The sequence below is a fragment of the Cavia porcellus genome, unplaced genomic scaffold (genome assembly GCF_034190915.1).
Source record: "Cavia porcellus strain 051 isolate PalLab524CR breed Dunkin Hartley unplaced genomic scaffold, mCavPor4.1 scaffold_5, whole genome shotgun sequence".
In the NCBI taxonomy this organism is placed as follows: Eukaryota; Metazoa; Chordata; class Mammalia; order Rodentia; family Caviidae; genus Cavia; species Cavia porcellus.
This window is the reverse complement of record NW_026947488.1, coordinates 52,928,431-52,943,797: the sequence shown is the minus strand read 5'-3', so window position 1 is coordinate 52,943,797 and position 15,367 is coordinate 52,928,431. Positions and strand designations below refer to the sequence as shown.

General features: G+C 56.2%; 4 protein-coding genes across 11 annotated transcripts in view; 3 read left to right on the top strand and 1 right to left on the bottom strand.

The window, feature by feature from the left end:
* Ip6k1 (inositol hexakisphosphate kinase 1) overlaps positions 1-3,262 on the top strand; it is a 69,480-nt gene extending 66,218 nt beyond the window's left edge. For all 4 annotated transcript variants that reach the window (XM_003476676.5, XM_013159662.3, XM_013159661.3 and 1 more), the window contains one exon: positions 63-3,262. In XM_003476676.5, coding sequence (XP_003476724.1) covers positions 63-572 — 510 coding nt within the window. In that variant the 3' untranslated portion in view covers positions 573-3,262. The remainder of the gene's footprint in view (positions 1-62) is intronic.
* Positions 3,263-3,608: 346 nt separating this feature from the next.
* Gmppb (GDP-mannose pyrophosphorylase B) lies at positions 3,609-7,213 on the top strand. Its single transcript, XM_003476675.5, has 9 exons — positions 3,609-3,968; positions 4,065-4,145; positions 4,235-4,283; positions 4,407-4,549; positions 4,749-4,907; positions 4,998-5,076; positions 5,150-5,277; positions 5,361-5,543; positions 5,622-7,213. Exons 1-9 carry the CDS (start codon positions 3,840-3,842, stop codon positions 5,751-5,753), a joined length of 1,083 nt encoding a protein of 360 aa, XP_003476723.1. The 5' UTR covers positions 3,609-3,839; the 3' UTR covers positions 5,754-7,213.
* Rnf123 (ring finger protein 123) overlaps positions 5,970-15,367 on the bottom strand; it is a 26,604-nt gene continuing 17,206 nt past the window's right edge. For 4 of the 5 annotated variants that reach the window (XM_013159654.3, XM_013159656.3, XM_003476453.5 and 1 more), the window contains 13 exons: positions 13,604-13,781; positions 13,128-13,202; positions 12,917-13,004; positions 12,736-12,823; positions 12,572-12,656; positions 11,055-11,194; positions 10,758-10,946; positions 10,599-10,674; positions 10,301-10,385; positions 6,817-6,959; positions 6,588-6,682; positions 6,396-6,481; positions 5,970-6,323 (listed from right to left, as the gene is read on the bottom strand). In XM_013159654.3, the coding sequence (XP_013015108.1) occupies positions 6,203-6,323; positions 6,396-6,481; positions 6,588-6,682; positions 6,817-6,959; positions 10,301-10,385; positions 10,599-10,674; positions 10,758-10,946; positions 11,055-11,194; positions 12,572-12,656; positions 12,736-12,823; positions 12,917-13,004; positions 13,128-13,202; positions 13,604-13,781 (1,449 nt within the window). In that variant the 3' untranslated portion in view covers positions 5,970-6,202. Of the gene's footprint in view, positions 6,324-6,395; positions 6,482-6,587; positions 6,683-6,816; positions 6,960-10,135; positions 10,209-10,300; positions 10,386-10,598; positions 10,675-10,757; positions 10,947-11,054; positions 11,195-12,571; positions 12,657-12,735; positions 12,824-12,916; positions 13,005-13,127; positions 13,203-13,603; positions 13,782-15,367 lie in introns of those variants that run through there. The other variant, XM_013159657.2, reaches the window with a different exon arrangement.
* Positions 7,409-10,005, top strand: Amigo3 (adhesion molecule with Ig like domain 3). The gene has a single exon (XM_003476674.4). The coding sequence runs from the start codon at positions 7,652-7,654 to the stop codon at positions 9,182-9,184; it is 1,533 nt and encodes a 510-aa protein (XP_003476722.1). The 5' UTR covers positions 7,409-7,651; the 3' UTR covers positions 9,185-10,005.

Genomic DNA, 15,367 nt, shown 5'->3' with positions numbered 1-15,367 from the left:
AAGCACTGTTGAGGTCATCAGACTCCCCAGTGCTCACCATGTCTTGTTTCTTGGGCTTTCAGGTCTATCAGCTGGACACAGGCCATTACCTCTGCAGGAACAAATACTATGGCCGTGGGCTCTCTATTGAAGGCTTCCGCAATGCCCTTTATCAGTACCTGCACAATGGGCTGGACCTGCGACGTGACCTCTTTGAACCTATCTTGAGCAAACTTCGAGGCCTCAAAGCTGTGCTGGAGCGGCAGGCCTCCTACCGTTTCTACTCCAGTTCTCTACTTGTCATCTATGATGGCAAGGAGTGCCGATCTGACCTCCGTCTCAAGCACCTGGACATGGGGGTTCCTGAGGTGGCACCACCCAGCAGCCCCAGCACTAGCCCCAGCAGCGTCAACCCTGAGGCAGGCCCTTCCTGTCCTCCCAAAGTGGATGTCCGCATGATTGACTTTGCACACAGCACCTTCAAGGGCTTCCGGGATGACCCCACTGTGCACGATGGGCCAGACAGAGGCTATGTGTTTGGCCTGGAAAATCTCATCAGCATCATGGAACAGATGCGGGACGAGAACCAGTAGGCCCAGTTCTGGGCCCCCAGTACCCGTTCCTCTCTACCCGCAGACAGGGACCATTGCTCTGAACTTGCCATGAGAACACACAGACTTACTTTTAAAGGGTTATATTTCTCTCTGGTGTAAACTAAAAGAAATGTTTTTAGTTGTAGTCTGGAATCCATATATATAAAGTGAAAGAGGGCAGAATATATTGCTCTCTCAGCCAGGCTTCTTAGCTTTATGGTTCTGACTTCTGTGTCCAGGCTGACTTAGGAAGGAAGAGGCATCCCTGGTTGGCTTGGCAGCAGAGTCAGGGTACCCTGGGACCTTGGCTTCTCTTGCCTTGGCCTTTGGGATCTGTGATTTCAGGGTCCTGCTAATTGTGGGGTGAAGCCCTGGATATAGGGTCCATTCATGCCCATTTGCCCCTTGTTCTTCAGAAGTAGAGGGCTTTTTAGTCTTGTGCTGTGAGTGTCAGCAGCTACTGATTTTACACAGCTGGGCCTGTCTTTTTTGGATCTGATTTTGGCATGGGCCTAGGTTCATGAAGCTGAGCTGTGGCAGGGAGCAGGCCCGTTTCACCAGTGACTCATTGACACGTGAACTGCTCTTCCTCTGTCCACAGTCCCAGCCAGCCTCTCAGCCAGCATCCCTTGCCTGAGGGAGCTACCCCTCATGAATTTTAGGGACACTGGGCATGACTCTGGGGCCCACTTAGGCCTCAGGGCCTGTGTTCCAGACAGTATTTGCTGTTCCCATGCTATGGGTGGGAGCCTCCTTCCTCTAGATTGGGTAGCTCTGTTGCTTCTAGATGGGTGCTCCTTTAGGGCTCAAGGGCTGTGGTCCACTCAGGGTCTTGCTCTTTCCCAGGCCAAGCTCAAGGCAGGCAGCCCATTGCAAGGCATCCTAAGCCCTGGTCCCAGAGGGAGAACTTTAAGGTTGTCTGTTCTTAGGGACATTGGACCCTGGGTGCAGGTGCCCAGATTCTGCTAATGAGAGCTTTGTCTGATTAACCCTGGGGTCTGTCATTTTGTCCTATGTCTACATGCCACCCCTATTTCATGGGGATACTTCCCCTGGAACGTAGCCTTGCTTGTTAGTACATACTGATTTTTTTCATGCTGTCCTCAGCAAAAACATTCTTTCTCATTTCTGAGGTGAGCTTTTGCCGTTCGTTAGTAGGTGCTGCCTTTTTAAAAAAGATCTAGTAGCAGAACGAATTGTAGGTAGTGTTTCTCTGCTGGTCCAGTGCCCTTTCTTGCTGGCCTGCAGTGTGGCTCGACACTGACCTGACTGTAGGTAGTGAAGGCTCAAGGGTCTCCTTGTTTTAGTGATTTTTGCTGCTAACCCTCAATGGTGTGGAGACTTGCTGCCTCTTAACAAAGGTGGCCAGTAGGTGATTCTGCACTTGGTCATTGCCAAGGTTAGCCCCCCTTGTCCAAGCATAGGGTCACTGACATTGTCACTTTTGACATGTCCCTATTTTGGTTTCAAAAGTAAGCCTGTGTCTGAGAGGCCTTGGTAACCGATGGATTTCCCTCTAATATGGGCTCTTTGATCGAGTCCACCTCTCAGCCGGGTGACACCGGCTGGGGCCAGTGGTGGGTAGGTTCTGTTCCTTGGGGCTGGGAGGCACACCTTTGCTTATTTTTGGTAACAACCATCTTTCCTCGACTACTCTGTGGCTTCATCCATGAAGGCAGTTGTTCACTGTTAGTGTAGACAGCCTTCCTGGCAGGGTAGCAAGTAAGACAGTGGGTTCAGGGTCACTTGAGACGGCTTGGGGATGTGTTGTGCCTCCCCGGTTCCCAGGTTCCCAGGTTCTGGGAGCTGCCCTAACAGCAGGGAAGGTTTAAAACGTCTTTATAATCCATGGTTCTGGCACCAGGAAGAGTGGAAAGGCTGGGACCTGGCTGTAGCGGCCCCAGCACAGGGCCCTTTTTCAGCACTTTGGCTACCTAGAGACCCAGCCTTGATAAACTGAAAGCTGGTGGTGACTGTACATGCTCTTGCTGCCCTGTTATCTGTCCCAGGCTGCAGAACCCTGACCCTTGCCAGGCCTCTGTCTGCCTAACCCCAAAGTTGGACCAAAGCGCAAAATGGGATCATGGTTGGGGTGTTCAGACTGCCCCTCTCAATATTTCTCCCGGGGGAATGCTGATGCTGGCTAGGGGCAGGGACAGCGGTGTGCTGTGGGTGCTGCTCAGGAGGAAGGGGACTATTGTGCAACTTGCCAGGGACCCGCCCTTCCTTCCCTGGGCCTATGCAGTGGGCGTTTGATTGCCACCAAGGGCCATGGCTGGATCAGTAGCCGCTGCTCTCATGCTCACACCTGGCTATGTGCACGTTTCCTAGAATGCAGATTGCTTTGAATTTCGCAGCTACCATTTGGTTGGTTGTTGCGATTCAAAATGAGAAAAATACGGAGAACCCTGGGAAGGACCTGGTTCCTTTGTTTCTCGGGGAAATATGAAGACCTCCCATTCTGGGAATCTACTACTCTTTTTCCGGAGGTCAAGTCTACACAGTACCCGAGGCCTGCACCCCATTACAACATGTGGCTCTGGCCACACCTCGGGCGGTTTCATTTTCTCCGGGCCTTGAGTGTAGGGGAGGGGGTGCTCGGGCCGAGCCCACCCTTCTGTACACCCGGCGTTGCCCACTCTGCTTGTGTCTGAGGTCGCGTATGTCAAAATAAAGCCGCTAGCAACTAAGTTTGTCTGCGTCTTTGGAGGAGCTCAGGAGTCAAGGGAAATGGACGGGCGTGGTCAGCAGTCCCCTGACGCCCTAGGCCCCTCCTTCCACCCCACCAGCGCCGAGCGGGTGGGGTGAGAAGTGGCTGGGCGGACCCAGCCGCAATAGGAAGGCCTGCCGCCCTGTTGGCGCCAGTTCTGCCTTCGGATCAACCAATGGGTGGCTGACTCGCGGTCCCTGTCTAGGTTCCCATAGCAGCCTAGCGCGCTCGGGCTCTCATTGGCTACGTATGGCGCAGTGCCTTGCCCAGCGCTCAGACGCCGGTAGCCGTGCCACGTAGTCGGCAACCTATTGGCCCGCCGTGGTCACGCCTCTGGTCGCCACTGAGCGAGGCCTGAGTTCCCGGCTGGAACACGTACCTTCCCGTCGCTTCCTGTGTTCTACGGTTACGGCTTCCTGGGCCAGACCTGGGGACCAGCTGGAAGCAGAGTCGGCCAGTCTGGCCGGCGAGGGGCGCGGGATAAGGCAAGACGGTGAAAGTGCGCGGCAGAGGTGGTCCTTGCGGGCCTGCACGGACTCCTGACGCTCGCAGGCACGATGAAGGCACTGATCTTAGTGGGCGGTTATGGGACGCGGTTGCGGCCGCTGACGCTGAGCATCCCGAAGCCGCTGGTGGACTTTTGTAACAAACCCATCTTGCTGCACCAAGTGGAGGCGCTTGCCGCGGTAAATTGCGGGGTCTGACCTTGAGGGATAGGGTAGGGGGCGGCTAGTGAGCACTTCCTAGCCAACTGGGTCTATCGGCCTGCGTTGTCTGTCCAGGCAGGTGTGGATCACGTGATCTTGGCCGTGAGCTACATGTCTCAAGTGCTGGAGAAGGAAATGAAGGCCCAGGAGCATAGGGTGAGGCACGGACTCAGCCCTTACCCTTGGTTCCTGCTCAACTTCCTGCCCTGGAAGTAGAGCCTGATGTCGTGGCTTCTCCCTTCCAGTTGGGTATTCGAATTTCCATGTCTCACGAAGAGGAACCTTTGGGGACAGGTCAGTGGAGACAAGACGGTCCCCTGGTAAGGGTTTAGGGCTAGAAAAAGACTTTGACCTAGCCTGGGTGGGGCCTGGTGAGTTGTACTCCTTGCAAGGCGGTGACCTGCCCCCTTTCTCCAGCTGGTCCTCTAGCACTGGCCCGTGACCTGCTCACTGAGACTGCAGACCCTTTCTTCGTCCTCAATAGTGATGTGACCTGTGATTTCCCCTTCCAAGCCATGGTGCAGTTCCATCGACACCATGGTCAGGAAGGCTCCATCCTGGTAAGGGCTTTGACATTCCCACCCCTCTGCTCAGCCTTCCCATTCCCCTAACCTTGAACTGTCTCCTGTGTTACAAATGTAGAACTGTGCAGTATACTATGTCTCTTTAAGTTTCTGGGCAGGGTCCCTGAGACTTGAGGCAGTATATCTATCAAGGCTCAGGAACACTGGGCTAGGCCTGTGGTCCTCCTGTATTCAGGTGACCAAAGTGGAGGAGCCTTCGAAGTATGGTGTGGTGGTATGTGAGGCAGACACAGGCCGCATTCACCGGTTTGTGGAGAAGCCACAGGTATTTGTGTCCAATAAGATCAACGCAGGCATATACATCCTGAGCCCTGCTGTGCTGCAACGCATCCAGGTGTGTGGGAGGTGGCTTCTGGGTGGGTGGACTTGGGTGGGATGGGCTACCACTGCCATGACCCTGCTCACAAGCTGCCCATTCTCACAGCTGCAGCCTACATCCATTGAGAAGGAGGTCTTCCCCGTTATGGCCAAGGAGGGCCAGCTATATGCCATGGAGCTGCAGGGTGAGGCAGGGAGGCCACAGGGAGGGGGTGCTCTGTGGCTGGGCTGAGCCTCCTGATGCAACCCTTCCTATAGGCTTCTGGATGGACATCGGACAGCCCAAGGATTTCCTCACTGGCATGTGCCTCTTCCTGCAGTCACTGAGGCAGAAGCAGCCTGAACGACTATACTCAGGCCCTGGCATTGTGGGCAACGTGCTTGTGGTGAGGCTGTTGACCAACCAATCATGAATTCCCTTGGTCTTGGGAGACAAATGGTCCACCAGTATTTTCCTTCTTGCTCTCAGGACCCAAGTGCCCGTATTGGCCAGAATTGCAGCATTGGCCCCAATGTCAGCCTCGGTCCTGGTGTGGTGGTAGAAGATGGCGTGTGCATCCGGCGGTGCACGGTGCTGCGGGATGCCCGCATCTGCTCCCACTCCTGGCTAGAGTCATGCATTGTGGGCTGGCGCTGCCGTGTGGGCCAGTGGGTAAGCCTAAAACTGGGCCTCCTGGGGAGGATGGTGGGGAATGCATCTGCCACACTGATGAGGCCTCCCGTCCCCCAGGTGCGTATGGAGAATGTAACAGTTCTGGGCGAGGATGTCATTGTTAACGATGAGCTCTACCTCAATGGAGCCAGTGTGCTGCCCCACAAGTCAATTGGTGAATCGGTACCAGAGCCTCGCATCATCATGTGAGGGCCTTTATGGGGCAAGCCAGGCCATTTCCCCATCAGCAGGAGTACTGGCTGGATACATCAGGAGGCCCTGGACTTGGTGCCACTTTCCTGAGGAGGAGTAGACAAGGCCAAAAGTGTAGCAGGACACCTGCCTTCTTGTATGGACATAACTGACAGCACCCCTGCTAAACACACCACGTAAACTCTACTCCTTCAAGAAGGGCTGTGGCCAGGGTTGTATACAATAATAATTTAATGCTCATTATGGCCCTGACTGAAAGTTGAGCACAGGCATAATTAGGATCATGGCTGGGCTCCCACCAATGAGGCTACAGGCAGGCGAGAAGGAGGCTGGACATGGTGGGAGGGAGGTGGGGTGAAGCAGAATGAGCTCATAAATAGGGCTCAGCTTGGGTCAGCCTTTAAGGGTGGAGGTTGTAGGATGGTGCAGGCCATGGTTAGGCAGACCTAGGTAGCCGAGGAGGTAGCACCTGTATTTGCTACTTTGTCCCAATCCTCTACAGACACGATGGTGGCTTTGCAGAAGAAGCAGTCCTTGTTGTTCATGAGGTGCTGGTTGATACAGGCTCTACAATGGAAGGGGATAAGGACTCCCTGTGTGTCCTGGTGCCCCTCCCACAAGCCCATGGGGCCCACTTACTTGCAAGATTTGTGACCACAGGGCTGGAACACAGCGGAGATGGGGTGAGCGTAGCAGATGGGGCAGAGGTCCTCCTCGCTAGTGGGCTAAGGGAGGAGCATGGAGGTTGTGCCGGAGTTGGACACAAGACACCTACACTGGTGCACACCAAGATTCAGATGGCATGGATTTGCATGCTGTGGATCCACTCACCAAGGACGCAGCTGCCACCTGAGCAGATGCAGAGGTCAGATGAGCCAGCATTTGCTCCACCTGGGCCAGCTCCTCCGCACTGATATAATCTGTGTCTGGGTGAGCAGGAGGTATGGTCAGGCCCAGTGTGGCCCTGGAACCTGGTGTCTTCAGTATTTCCAGCCTTTGCTGTTCTTGACTCTGATCTCAGGCAGTCCCAGATCTCTGACCCACCCCAGGGCCCACTTACAGCTCTGCAGGGAGAAACGCTTCCGGTCTGGGGCGGGCAGGGCAGTGCCAGGTGCTGGAGGCTCTGACTGCCCCAGGAGGTAGCATATAGAACGAAGCTGGAAACAGGGGTCAGCCAGGAGCACTGACGTGGCTCGCTCTGTCCTAGGTAGGGAAGATTTAAGAATGCTGCGGTGGCTTTGGGGCTGTTTATGGGAAGTAATCTATGAGCAGGCTGTGTGATAATCCAGATCTTATGTCATTGCCCCTTCACCCTTTGCTGCTTGCCAATCCTTAAATCTTGGGTCACAGGTCCAATATAATCAAATGCCCATTGAAGGGGGGGACGGTGCAGTCTTACAATAGAAAAATTCACTGCAAATAAAGAATTTGAGCAGCCACAGCGGCACAGAAACAAATCCAGATTTCCCTTCTACTTTTTGGAAAAACTGCGGGCCATCAGCGAAGAACGGCCTGGGATGCTAGGGCCGGACTCGCCCCCTCTGGTGGCTGCATTGGGCTCTAGCTCCTGGAAAGCAGCTGCCCCGCCCCTTGCAGCGGGAGCCAATGAGAGCCCGGCGCTCCGCCCCCACCCCCTTCACCTTCCAGCCAGTATTTAGAAGCAGACCAAGACCGCGCGCCGGCAAACCTAGGGGAGCCAAAGGGTGTGCTGAGCCCCGGGGTACCCATCACAGTCCGCAACCGGAGGGCAGCCGCTGCGGCCGTGTGAGGCAGGCCCAGCAGTGACTCCTTCACCATGGACCAGCAGGTGCCTGTATATTGAGCCCGAGCAGCAAGAGGGTGAGTCCCGGAGCTGTAACCTGCAGAGCTACCTTATCCCACCCTGGGTCGCTGCCATGGCCTGGCGGGTGCTACTGGTTGTACTGTTGTGCATGCTGCGCTTCAGATTAGGCACCCCAGATTCTGAGGGCTTCCTGCCTCCAACACTCCATAACTGTCCTTACAAATGCATCTGCGCTGCCAATCTGTTGAGCTGTGCGGGCCTCGGGCTACAGGACGTGCCAGCCACATTACCCTCAGCAGCTGAAGACCTCGATCTGAGCCACAACGCACTCAGGCTCCTCCGCCCTGGCTGGCTCGCGCCCCTCTCCCGGCTGCGCGCCTTGCACCTGAGCCACAATAAGCTGGATGTGCTGGGTCGCGGCATCTTTAGCAACGCCAGCCGCCTGAAGCTGCTGGACCTGTCGGCTAATGCTTTGCGGGCACTTGGCCGCCACGACCTTCACGGGCTGGGAGCACTGGAGACGCTGCTTCTGTTTAACAACCGTCTGACACGCTTGGACGAGCATGCTTTCCATGGCCTAAGAGTGCTTGGCCACCTCTACCTGGGTTACAATGAACTCTCCTCCTTCTCTTTCAACCACTTGCATGGCCTGGGCACGACCCACCTGCGTACCCTGGATCTGTCTTCTAACCAGCTGGGACTAATCTCCATTTCAGAGCTAGCCATACTGCCAGCCTTCCTCAAAAATGGGCTTTATTTGCACAACAACCCACTACCCTGTGACTGCCGCCTCTACCACTTGCTGCATCGCTGGCACCAGCGGGGGCTGAGGGCCGTGCGAGATTTTGCCCATGAGTACACATGCCTGGCCTTCAAGGTCCCTGCATCTGGTGTGCGGTTCTTTGAGCACAGCCGCATCTTTGAGAACTGCTCAGCAGCCCCAGCCTTGGGCCTAGAGCAGCCTGAAGAGCAGCTACATGCACAGGTGGGTGGGTCCTTAAGGCTCTACTGCAACACCAGTGCCCCAGCAGTGAGTGTTGCCTGGGTCTCACCACAGCACGAGCTGCTCCTGGCACCAGGATCTCGTGATGGCAGCATTACAGTGCTGGCAGACGGCAGCTTAGCCATCAGCACTGTGCAGCAGGAGCATGCAGGCATCTTTGTGTGCTTGGCCACTGGGCCCCACCTGCACCACAACCAGACTCTTGAATACAATGTCAGTGTGCACTTTCCACACCCAGAGCCAGAGGCTTTCAACACTGGCTTCACCACGCTGCTGGGCTGTGCTGTGGGCCTGGTGCTCGTGCTGCTCTACCTGTTTGCGCCGCCCTGCCGTGGCTGCTGCCACTGCTGTTGCCGCTGCCGGGTCTGCTGTGGCCGCCACTGGCTCCGAGCACCCAGCCCACTCCAGGAGCTAAGCGCACAGTCCTCTGTGCTCAGCACCACATCTCCAGATGCACCCAGCCGCAAGGCCAGTGTCCACAAGCATGTGGTCTTCCTGGAGCCCAGCAGGAGGGGCCTCAATGGACGAGTGCAGCTGGCAGTTGCCGAGGACTTCGATCTCTGCACTCTCTCAGGCCTGCCACTTCAGGCAGGCTCTGAGTCTGTCAGCTCCACGGGCTCAGAGGGGCTCATGATGACCTAGGCTGCCCAGGGCCCACCCAGGCTGTGGCCCTTCTGCTTGTCATGCTCCCTGCTGCTGTTCATAGGACTGCCAGGCGCTGGTGGGCTGAACCTGGCCCCCTCGCTCCTGTATGGGCCTTCACGTGAACCTAGGGGCCTTACTCCCTGGCAGAAGAGTTGGAGTCCCTAAACTGCCTTCTGCGCTGCCTAACACAGGGCCCTGAGGCCCTGGCACCTGATGCCTGCTTTTCCTAGACCTTCCGAAGCCCAAATGTCCCATGAGGATTGGGGACCCAGCCTACTCGGAAGACCACTTGCATTTAAAATGTACTCAGAACAGTTGAGAGTGAGCCCACGGGGAAGGGGAAGAGGGCCACCCCGGGCAGGAGGCAGCATAGAGTCTTTCTTCTTCCCTTGGGTGAAACAGTGTCCTCAGTCCACCAGCATTCAACTCACTAAATGCTTCAACCATCAGTCTCAAGACACCCTTGGGGCACTGAGTCCCGGTCAGAATGGCACTGCTTTCTCTAGCCAGGGGCATCCAGCAGTCACTCTGAAGGCAGAGCCCATCCCAAGGGTCCCACACAGCAGTAAATAGCTGGTGAGCAGGCCAAGCTGGGAAGGCCCAGTCAGTACTTGCTGTCTCTCAAGGCAGAAGCCTCTTAAAGGTTGCTGCTGGTACATCTTACCACTCCCACTGCAGGGGGAAAGGAAAGGGGTCTGGGAGCCCCTCAGGTATGGGGGGCTGAGCTGGGGATCCCTGTGGCTGTCCTAGCCTTGTTGTTGCAGATTTCCTTAATAAAGGCAGTACCTGCTTACTGCTGAAGCTTTGCAGACGCAGGAGCATCGTGTGCACAGCTCTTGATTCAGCAGGGTTGCCCTGACTACTGTGGACAGCACCACGCCCAACTCCCACCCAGAGGCACAGCTGTAAGCCAGGGGCCCTACCCTGCTAGCTCCCCAAGTCTGCTACCTGTAGTAGCGGCCACTGCCACTTGTTCAGGCAGTTCACATCCGTCCACCTTCCCTCTACCTGCTGAGGTCCGCTGTCAAGAGGAGACTGAGGCTCAAGGAGGTCCTCCCTTCCCCTCCCAAGGACCCCCCAGCTCCCCTGGGGCTCACAATCCCCAGCACTCACTCTGAAGCTGAACCATGCACCAGGAGTCGTACCAGGATACCCGTTACTGCCACCAAGATCGGGTAGTGATCCACACTTTCCAAGCCTACAGGGAGGAAGGAGGGAGATGAACCACCCCCGTGCTCTCCACCACCCACGTGCTCCCTCAGCAGATGCCCAGATCTGGCTGACTATCCATGCTTCCCACTGTCCTCCCTACAGAGAGGTAAACTGAGACTGGGGTGCTATGCCTGACCATCCTGGTAGGGAACCGAGCCCTGTGGTGTGGTGTTGGGGTGCGAGGCATCTAGGACCTTACCAGGCAGCCGCAGGGTAACCACACGGTCGAACAGGTTCCTTTCGGCTGTCACTCGATTCAGCACCTGGTTCAGCAGCTGCAAAGGCAGGCACTTGTTGGTGGACAGACAAGTCGCTGGTGAGATCCCCAGGGTCCCTCCTACCCACCAGCTGCACGCACCTGTGCAAGACGCCGCAGCAACATCTCAGAGGTGGGCCGGGCCCAATCTAGGAATATCTCAGGCACCAGTGTGATGGTCATTTCCAGGACACGCAGCAGGCTGACCGAAAGGTCAAAGCAGGTGGCACACACCTTGAGCTGCCGGCTGTCTACAAAGTTTCGCTCTAGGCGCTCAGCAGCCTGCTGAATCTGAAGCACGAGAAGGTAGGTAGGCAGCAGTGAGGCTTGCAGTACCCCAGGGCCACAGCTTGGCTCTGGACAGGCTGGCAGCCACCCTGGCTCCCTACCCTGGCCCACCTCCTGGATCATGCCAATGAACTCAGAGAAGGCCCAGTTGAGCTGGTTCAGGACGCTGTTCAGGAAGCTGGGTGCCACGTCAGGACCCTGCCGCAGCAGGTCTGCCATGTGCTGCTGCAGCAGAGTGGAGGGACAGGGCTCTGTGGGGTGCAGGAGGGAGCATTACAGGGACTCCACACAGCAGCTCCAGATGCCCTGTTCTTACCTACCCTGGGCTCATGACAGGTCAAGAAGGCAAGGGGACAGGGTTCTGACTCCTGCTGCATGAGCCCCAGGTTTCAGCTTTCTCCAGTCTAAAACCTCAGGCCTAGAGCAGCTGCTCAGCTGCAGCTCGACCCCAGTGAGTTCTGACTCACATGCCTGTCAGACACGGTCAGGTACCCACCAGGACCAAGGCCATCTTTTCCAGGAACCTACTCTGAGTCTGCCGTCCTGTGTGGTACTGCTGCCCTTGGCCTGGCCTTGATACACAGTGAGGTGGTGGGTGCCAAGTCTGGGCCAGCTGGCAGCAGTAACCGGAGCTCCGGGCTGTGCTGCCTCACCTCCCTCCCCAGCCTCCCTGATGCTAATCAATAGTCCTGCAGCCACAGGATAGTGTCTGGTCTGCTGCCCTCCCCTTGCAGCCTGGTTCTGCCCTAGAGGCAGGCCAAAAGCATTTGGAGAGGACTTGCTGTGTGACTTTGCATAAGGCACCTGGCTTCTCCAGAACACCCTCACTGCAAAGGCAGAAGAAACATACTGTGGGCATGGTGAGAATGGCATGTGGCAGGCACTCTACAAAGGTGGATAGAGAAAAGTACTCAGGCTCAAGGAACTTTGCTGGACACAGGACAAAGGGCATAGCCTCTATTCCTGGGCAAATGTCCCCTACTCAAGGAAACTCCATGTGCCCAGGTGCACCCTCAGGTACTCTGGCCACCTCCAGCCTATGCCTCCAACTTTTTTTGGCTTTTGGAGACAGGTTCTTAGTATATAGTTCAGACTGGTCTTGGACTTACTATGTACCCAGGCCAGCCTCATACTTGCAGTGATTCTCCTGCCTCTGCCTCCTGAATGCTAGGATGACAAGTATGTACCACTACAACCGGCTCTGTGCCCTCTTGCCTCTTGACTCAGTGGTCCAAAGCCCAAGCCAAGCCCCAGATCTGGCTCCTATAGGTAACAAAGCAGCAGGACAGTGCTGGGACAAGGCTGGGTGTCAGGGAGCTGGCATGTAGAGCAAGGGACACTGCCAAGAGTGTGCTGCCAGGACCCTTGGAAAAATGTAGCAGCTTTTCACTGTGACCCTTGCAGAGTAACAGGTCCAAAGAGTACACATGGGACAGCAGAGCCAGAGGGAGCAGCTCCAGGGTATCCTTGGGCTGGGAGCAAGCCAGGAAAGGAAACCTGGGTAGAGGCAGGGTGTCTGGAACATGCCACACGTCTAGGAAAAGGGCTAGGAGGAGAAGTGTGGAAGAACTCAGGGTGCTGAGCAAGGGCCACAGCTTGCCTGTAGGTCCAGCCACCTCGGTACTCACTCTGGAGGCTAGGCAAATTGGCATCATCAGGTTTGGTTTTCAGCAGATGCGGCAACCGTGTGTATCGGTACCCAAACCCACAGCCCTGTGGGTGGGGCGGGCAGGGGTCAGTGGGGCAGCACACTCTCCACCTGCCACCAGCCCAGCCCCCAGGACAGGCTTACCCTCCACAGCCGCACCAGGATCCAGTTGGTCTGGGCCCAGGGCCGCTGCTCATAAGGTGCCAGGAGATTCCTCACCATGGCAACACGCCTGTGACAGTGAGGGATGGTGGGCACAGGTCAGGGTGAAGTTGGGCATGGTGCTAGGCCGGGGAGAATGTGTGTCCCAACCCATCCCGCTTACTGATCCTCGGGAATCCGCTCCACAGCCCGCAGGGAATGTGGGTAACACACGTAGCTGGCCAAAGCCTGCATAAGTGAATCTCGAATATCTGCAGGGATAGGCCCATGCTTTACTTAGCAGAGAGGTACCTGACATGAGGACCCTGCCTCATCTCCACCTGGCCCCCACACATGCCATCCCAGACCCACCCAGGCTCCCTCGGGCACCTTACCAGTGCCCACAATTCGTGTGTCAGCAAAGTGTTTGGCAAGGATGGCAGCCAGCCGGGTCAGGGTCTCCTCGTAGCCTGCAGGGGTGGACAGTGAGAACTGGGAGCCTTGAGTGGAGGTGCCAGAGGCCAGCCTGTCCCTTGGTAGGGTTTCCAGGCTTAGACTCCACAGCAGGCTTTAAAGGCCAGTCTGGACCTGGGTTGGCACCTGGGGACATTGAGCAGGGCACTCACTGGCAGCTGAGGAAGGGCAAAGGCACAGCCTTATTCTGGGAAGAAGGCAGATACTGGCAAGAGACCCAAGCCTGGCTCAAACCCTTCTCAGTACATAGATTTGATGGCTTTGATTCCCATAGCACTGTCCTTGAAGACACTAAGGTCTGGGACAGGGCAGAGGCTGGGGCCTGGCAGCTTGCAGCCTGATCCAGACAGAAAAAGGCCCTTTTTCTGTCCCCTCCAGGCTGGAATGGCCCTGTCACCTGGGAGCTCCTCCATGCTGTGCACAGGGCCAAAATAATTCTTGAGAGCACTGTAGCTGTTGATGGCCACGCTCAGGTAGAACTCAGGCATGAAGGCGAAGAGTGAGCCTGTGCGGTCTCCGTGCTCGATGGTCCGCAGGCAGATGCGCAGCAGCCAGTAGATGTCCAGCATCTTCTCCTGCAGGGGGCACATGGGGTGCTGCTCACTAGAAGGGCGCAGGACACAGTCTGCTCTGGGGACCAGGAACGCCTCTGTGGGCCCAGGATGTCAGAACTGTACTTGGACTGCCACAAAGGGTGTGCAGTGGCACAAATAGGGATCATCAAGTCCTCGGCAGGCAGGAGGGGTACACTGAACTGGGGAGGTAATACTGTGACCTGGGTCAGAGCTAATGCCTTGTTTTTTTAGTTGTGGAGGTTTTTTTTTTTTGTTTGTTTCGTTTTATTTTTTTGAACCAGGGTTTTGCTTTGTAGTCCAGGCTGACCCTGAACTGGAGGTAATCCTTCCGCCTTGGCCTCCAGAGTACCAGACCAAACCGAGCTGCAGCTGTTTTGTAGGAGCTGAATGAAAGCCATGACCAGAAAGCTGTGTTGGAGCACTGCCCAGTGCAGAGGGAGTGTGCAGGATAGGGGCAGGGGAAGGGGTGGTGTATGTGGAACCTACTCAAAGAGCAAGCTATAATCTCAGGCTCAAGGAAGCAGGAGATAGGGCTGGGTGGTAAGAACTGAGGGCTGTGGGGGTTAAGGAAAGGCCACACCAAACACGAGGTCCACATTTCCATCTGGGTGCAGTGGCACATGCCTATAATCCTAGCACTCGAGAGGCTGAGGCAGGAGGACTGCCACAAGTTCAAGGCCAGTCTTGGCTACATCAATTCAAGGCCGGCCTGACATACACAGTGAGACCCTATCTCAAAAGAAGAATGAGGCCACATGTCCAGCAGTGGTGGAGCTTCCATGGCGGTCAGAAGCATGAGGAGAAGCAGGTTGGGCTGGTGTGGGGCAGAGGGGAGTGCAGCTTAGGACAAGTAGGACCCAAGGCCCCTGCATGTGCGTGGACAAGTCAGGTGCAGTTTTATGCAGAGCACATGAGCCAGCAGGAAAAGGGCACAGTGTGTCTGCCAGTGTAAGAGGTCGTGGAAACTAGATGGCACCTGCTGACAGCCCTGTGGTTCATGGCATAGCTGCCAGAGTCTGAGGGCCACACAATGGGGCCGGAACCTACAGAAGCCACACTTTACAACCACACTCTGAGAGCCCTGAAACCCAAGGCCCAGCAGGACATGAGCACCGGCTGAGGAGCTGTCCTGGTCCATGAGGACCCCGGACATCCTGTTGCCAAAGGCCAGGGAGGCCACACGTGAGGTGGGATGACAGGCACACAGCACACGGCTCACGTGGAGCCGGAAAAGGCACGGGTGGCTCGCAAGAGACCTGGGCAGGACCATCTCAGAGCCTCCAGGAACCTGTGCTGGGCTGAGACAGAGAAGGAGAAAGAGAAGGGACCCGGGGCAGGGGCGGCTGAGGGCAGACCTCAAAAGGATTCTCCCCTACTGATGGGAATACTGGTGAGTGGCAGCTGGAAGCAGAAAGCAAGGCAGCTTGTGACAGGCCACTCCCAACACCCTGCCCATAGCAGCAGCAGGACAACTGTTAGAATAAAGAAATTCTGCAAACTTGCAGGAGGCAAAACAACACATTAAAAATCAACTGTGTTTTTCTACACTTACATGAGACATTCAGTGAGAAAACCAAGAAAATTAT

Excerpts from the sequence above, each read along its gene's own strand:
- Gmppb (XM_003476675.5), top strand. The coding sequence starts at position 3,840 with ATGAAGGCACTGATCTTAGTGGGCGGTTATGGGACGCGGTTGCGGCCG. Across the intron at positions 4,908-4,997 it reads CTGTGCTGCAACGCATCCAG|CTGCAGCCTACATCCATTGA; the intron begins GTGTGTGGGAGG and ends CCATTCTCACAG. Across the intron at positions 5,544-5,621 it reads GCTGCCGTGTGGGCCAGTGG|GTGCGTATGGAGAATGTAAC; the intron begins GTAAGCCTAAAA and ends CCCGTCCCCCAG.
- Amigo3 (XM_003476674.4), top strand. The coding sequence starts at position 7,652 with ATGGCCTGGCGGGTGCTACTGGTTGTACTGTTGTGCATGCTGCGCTTC.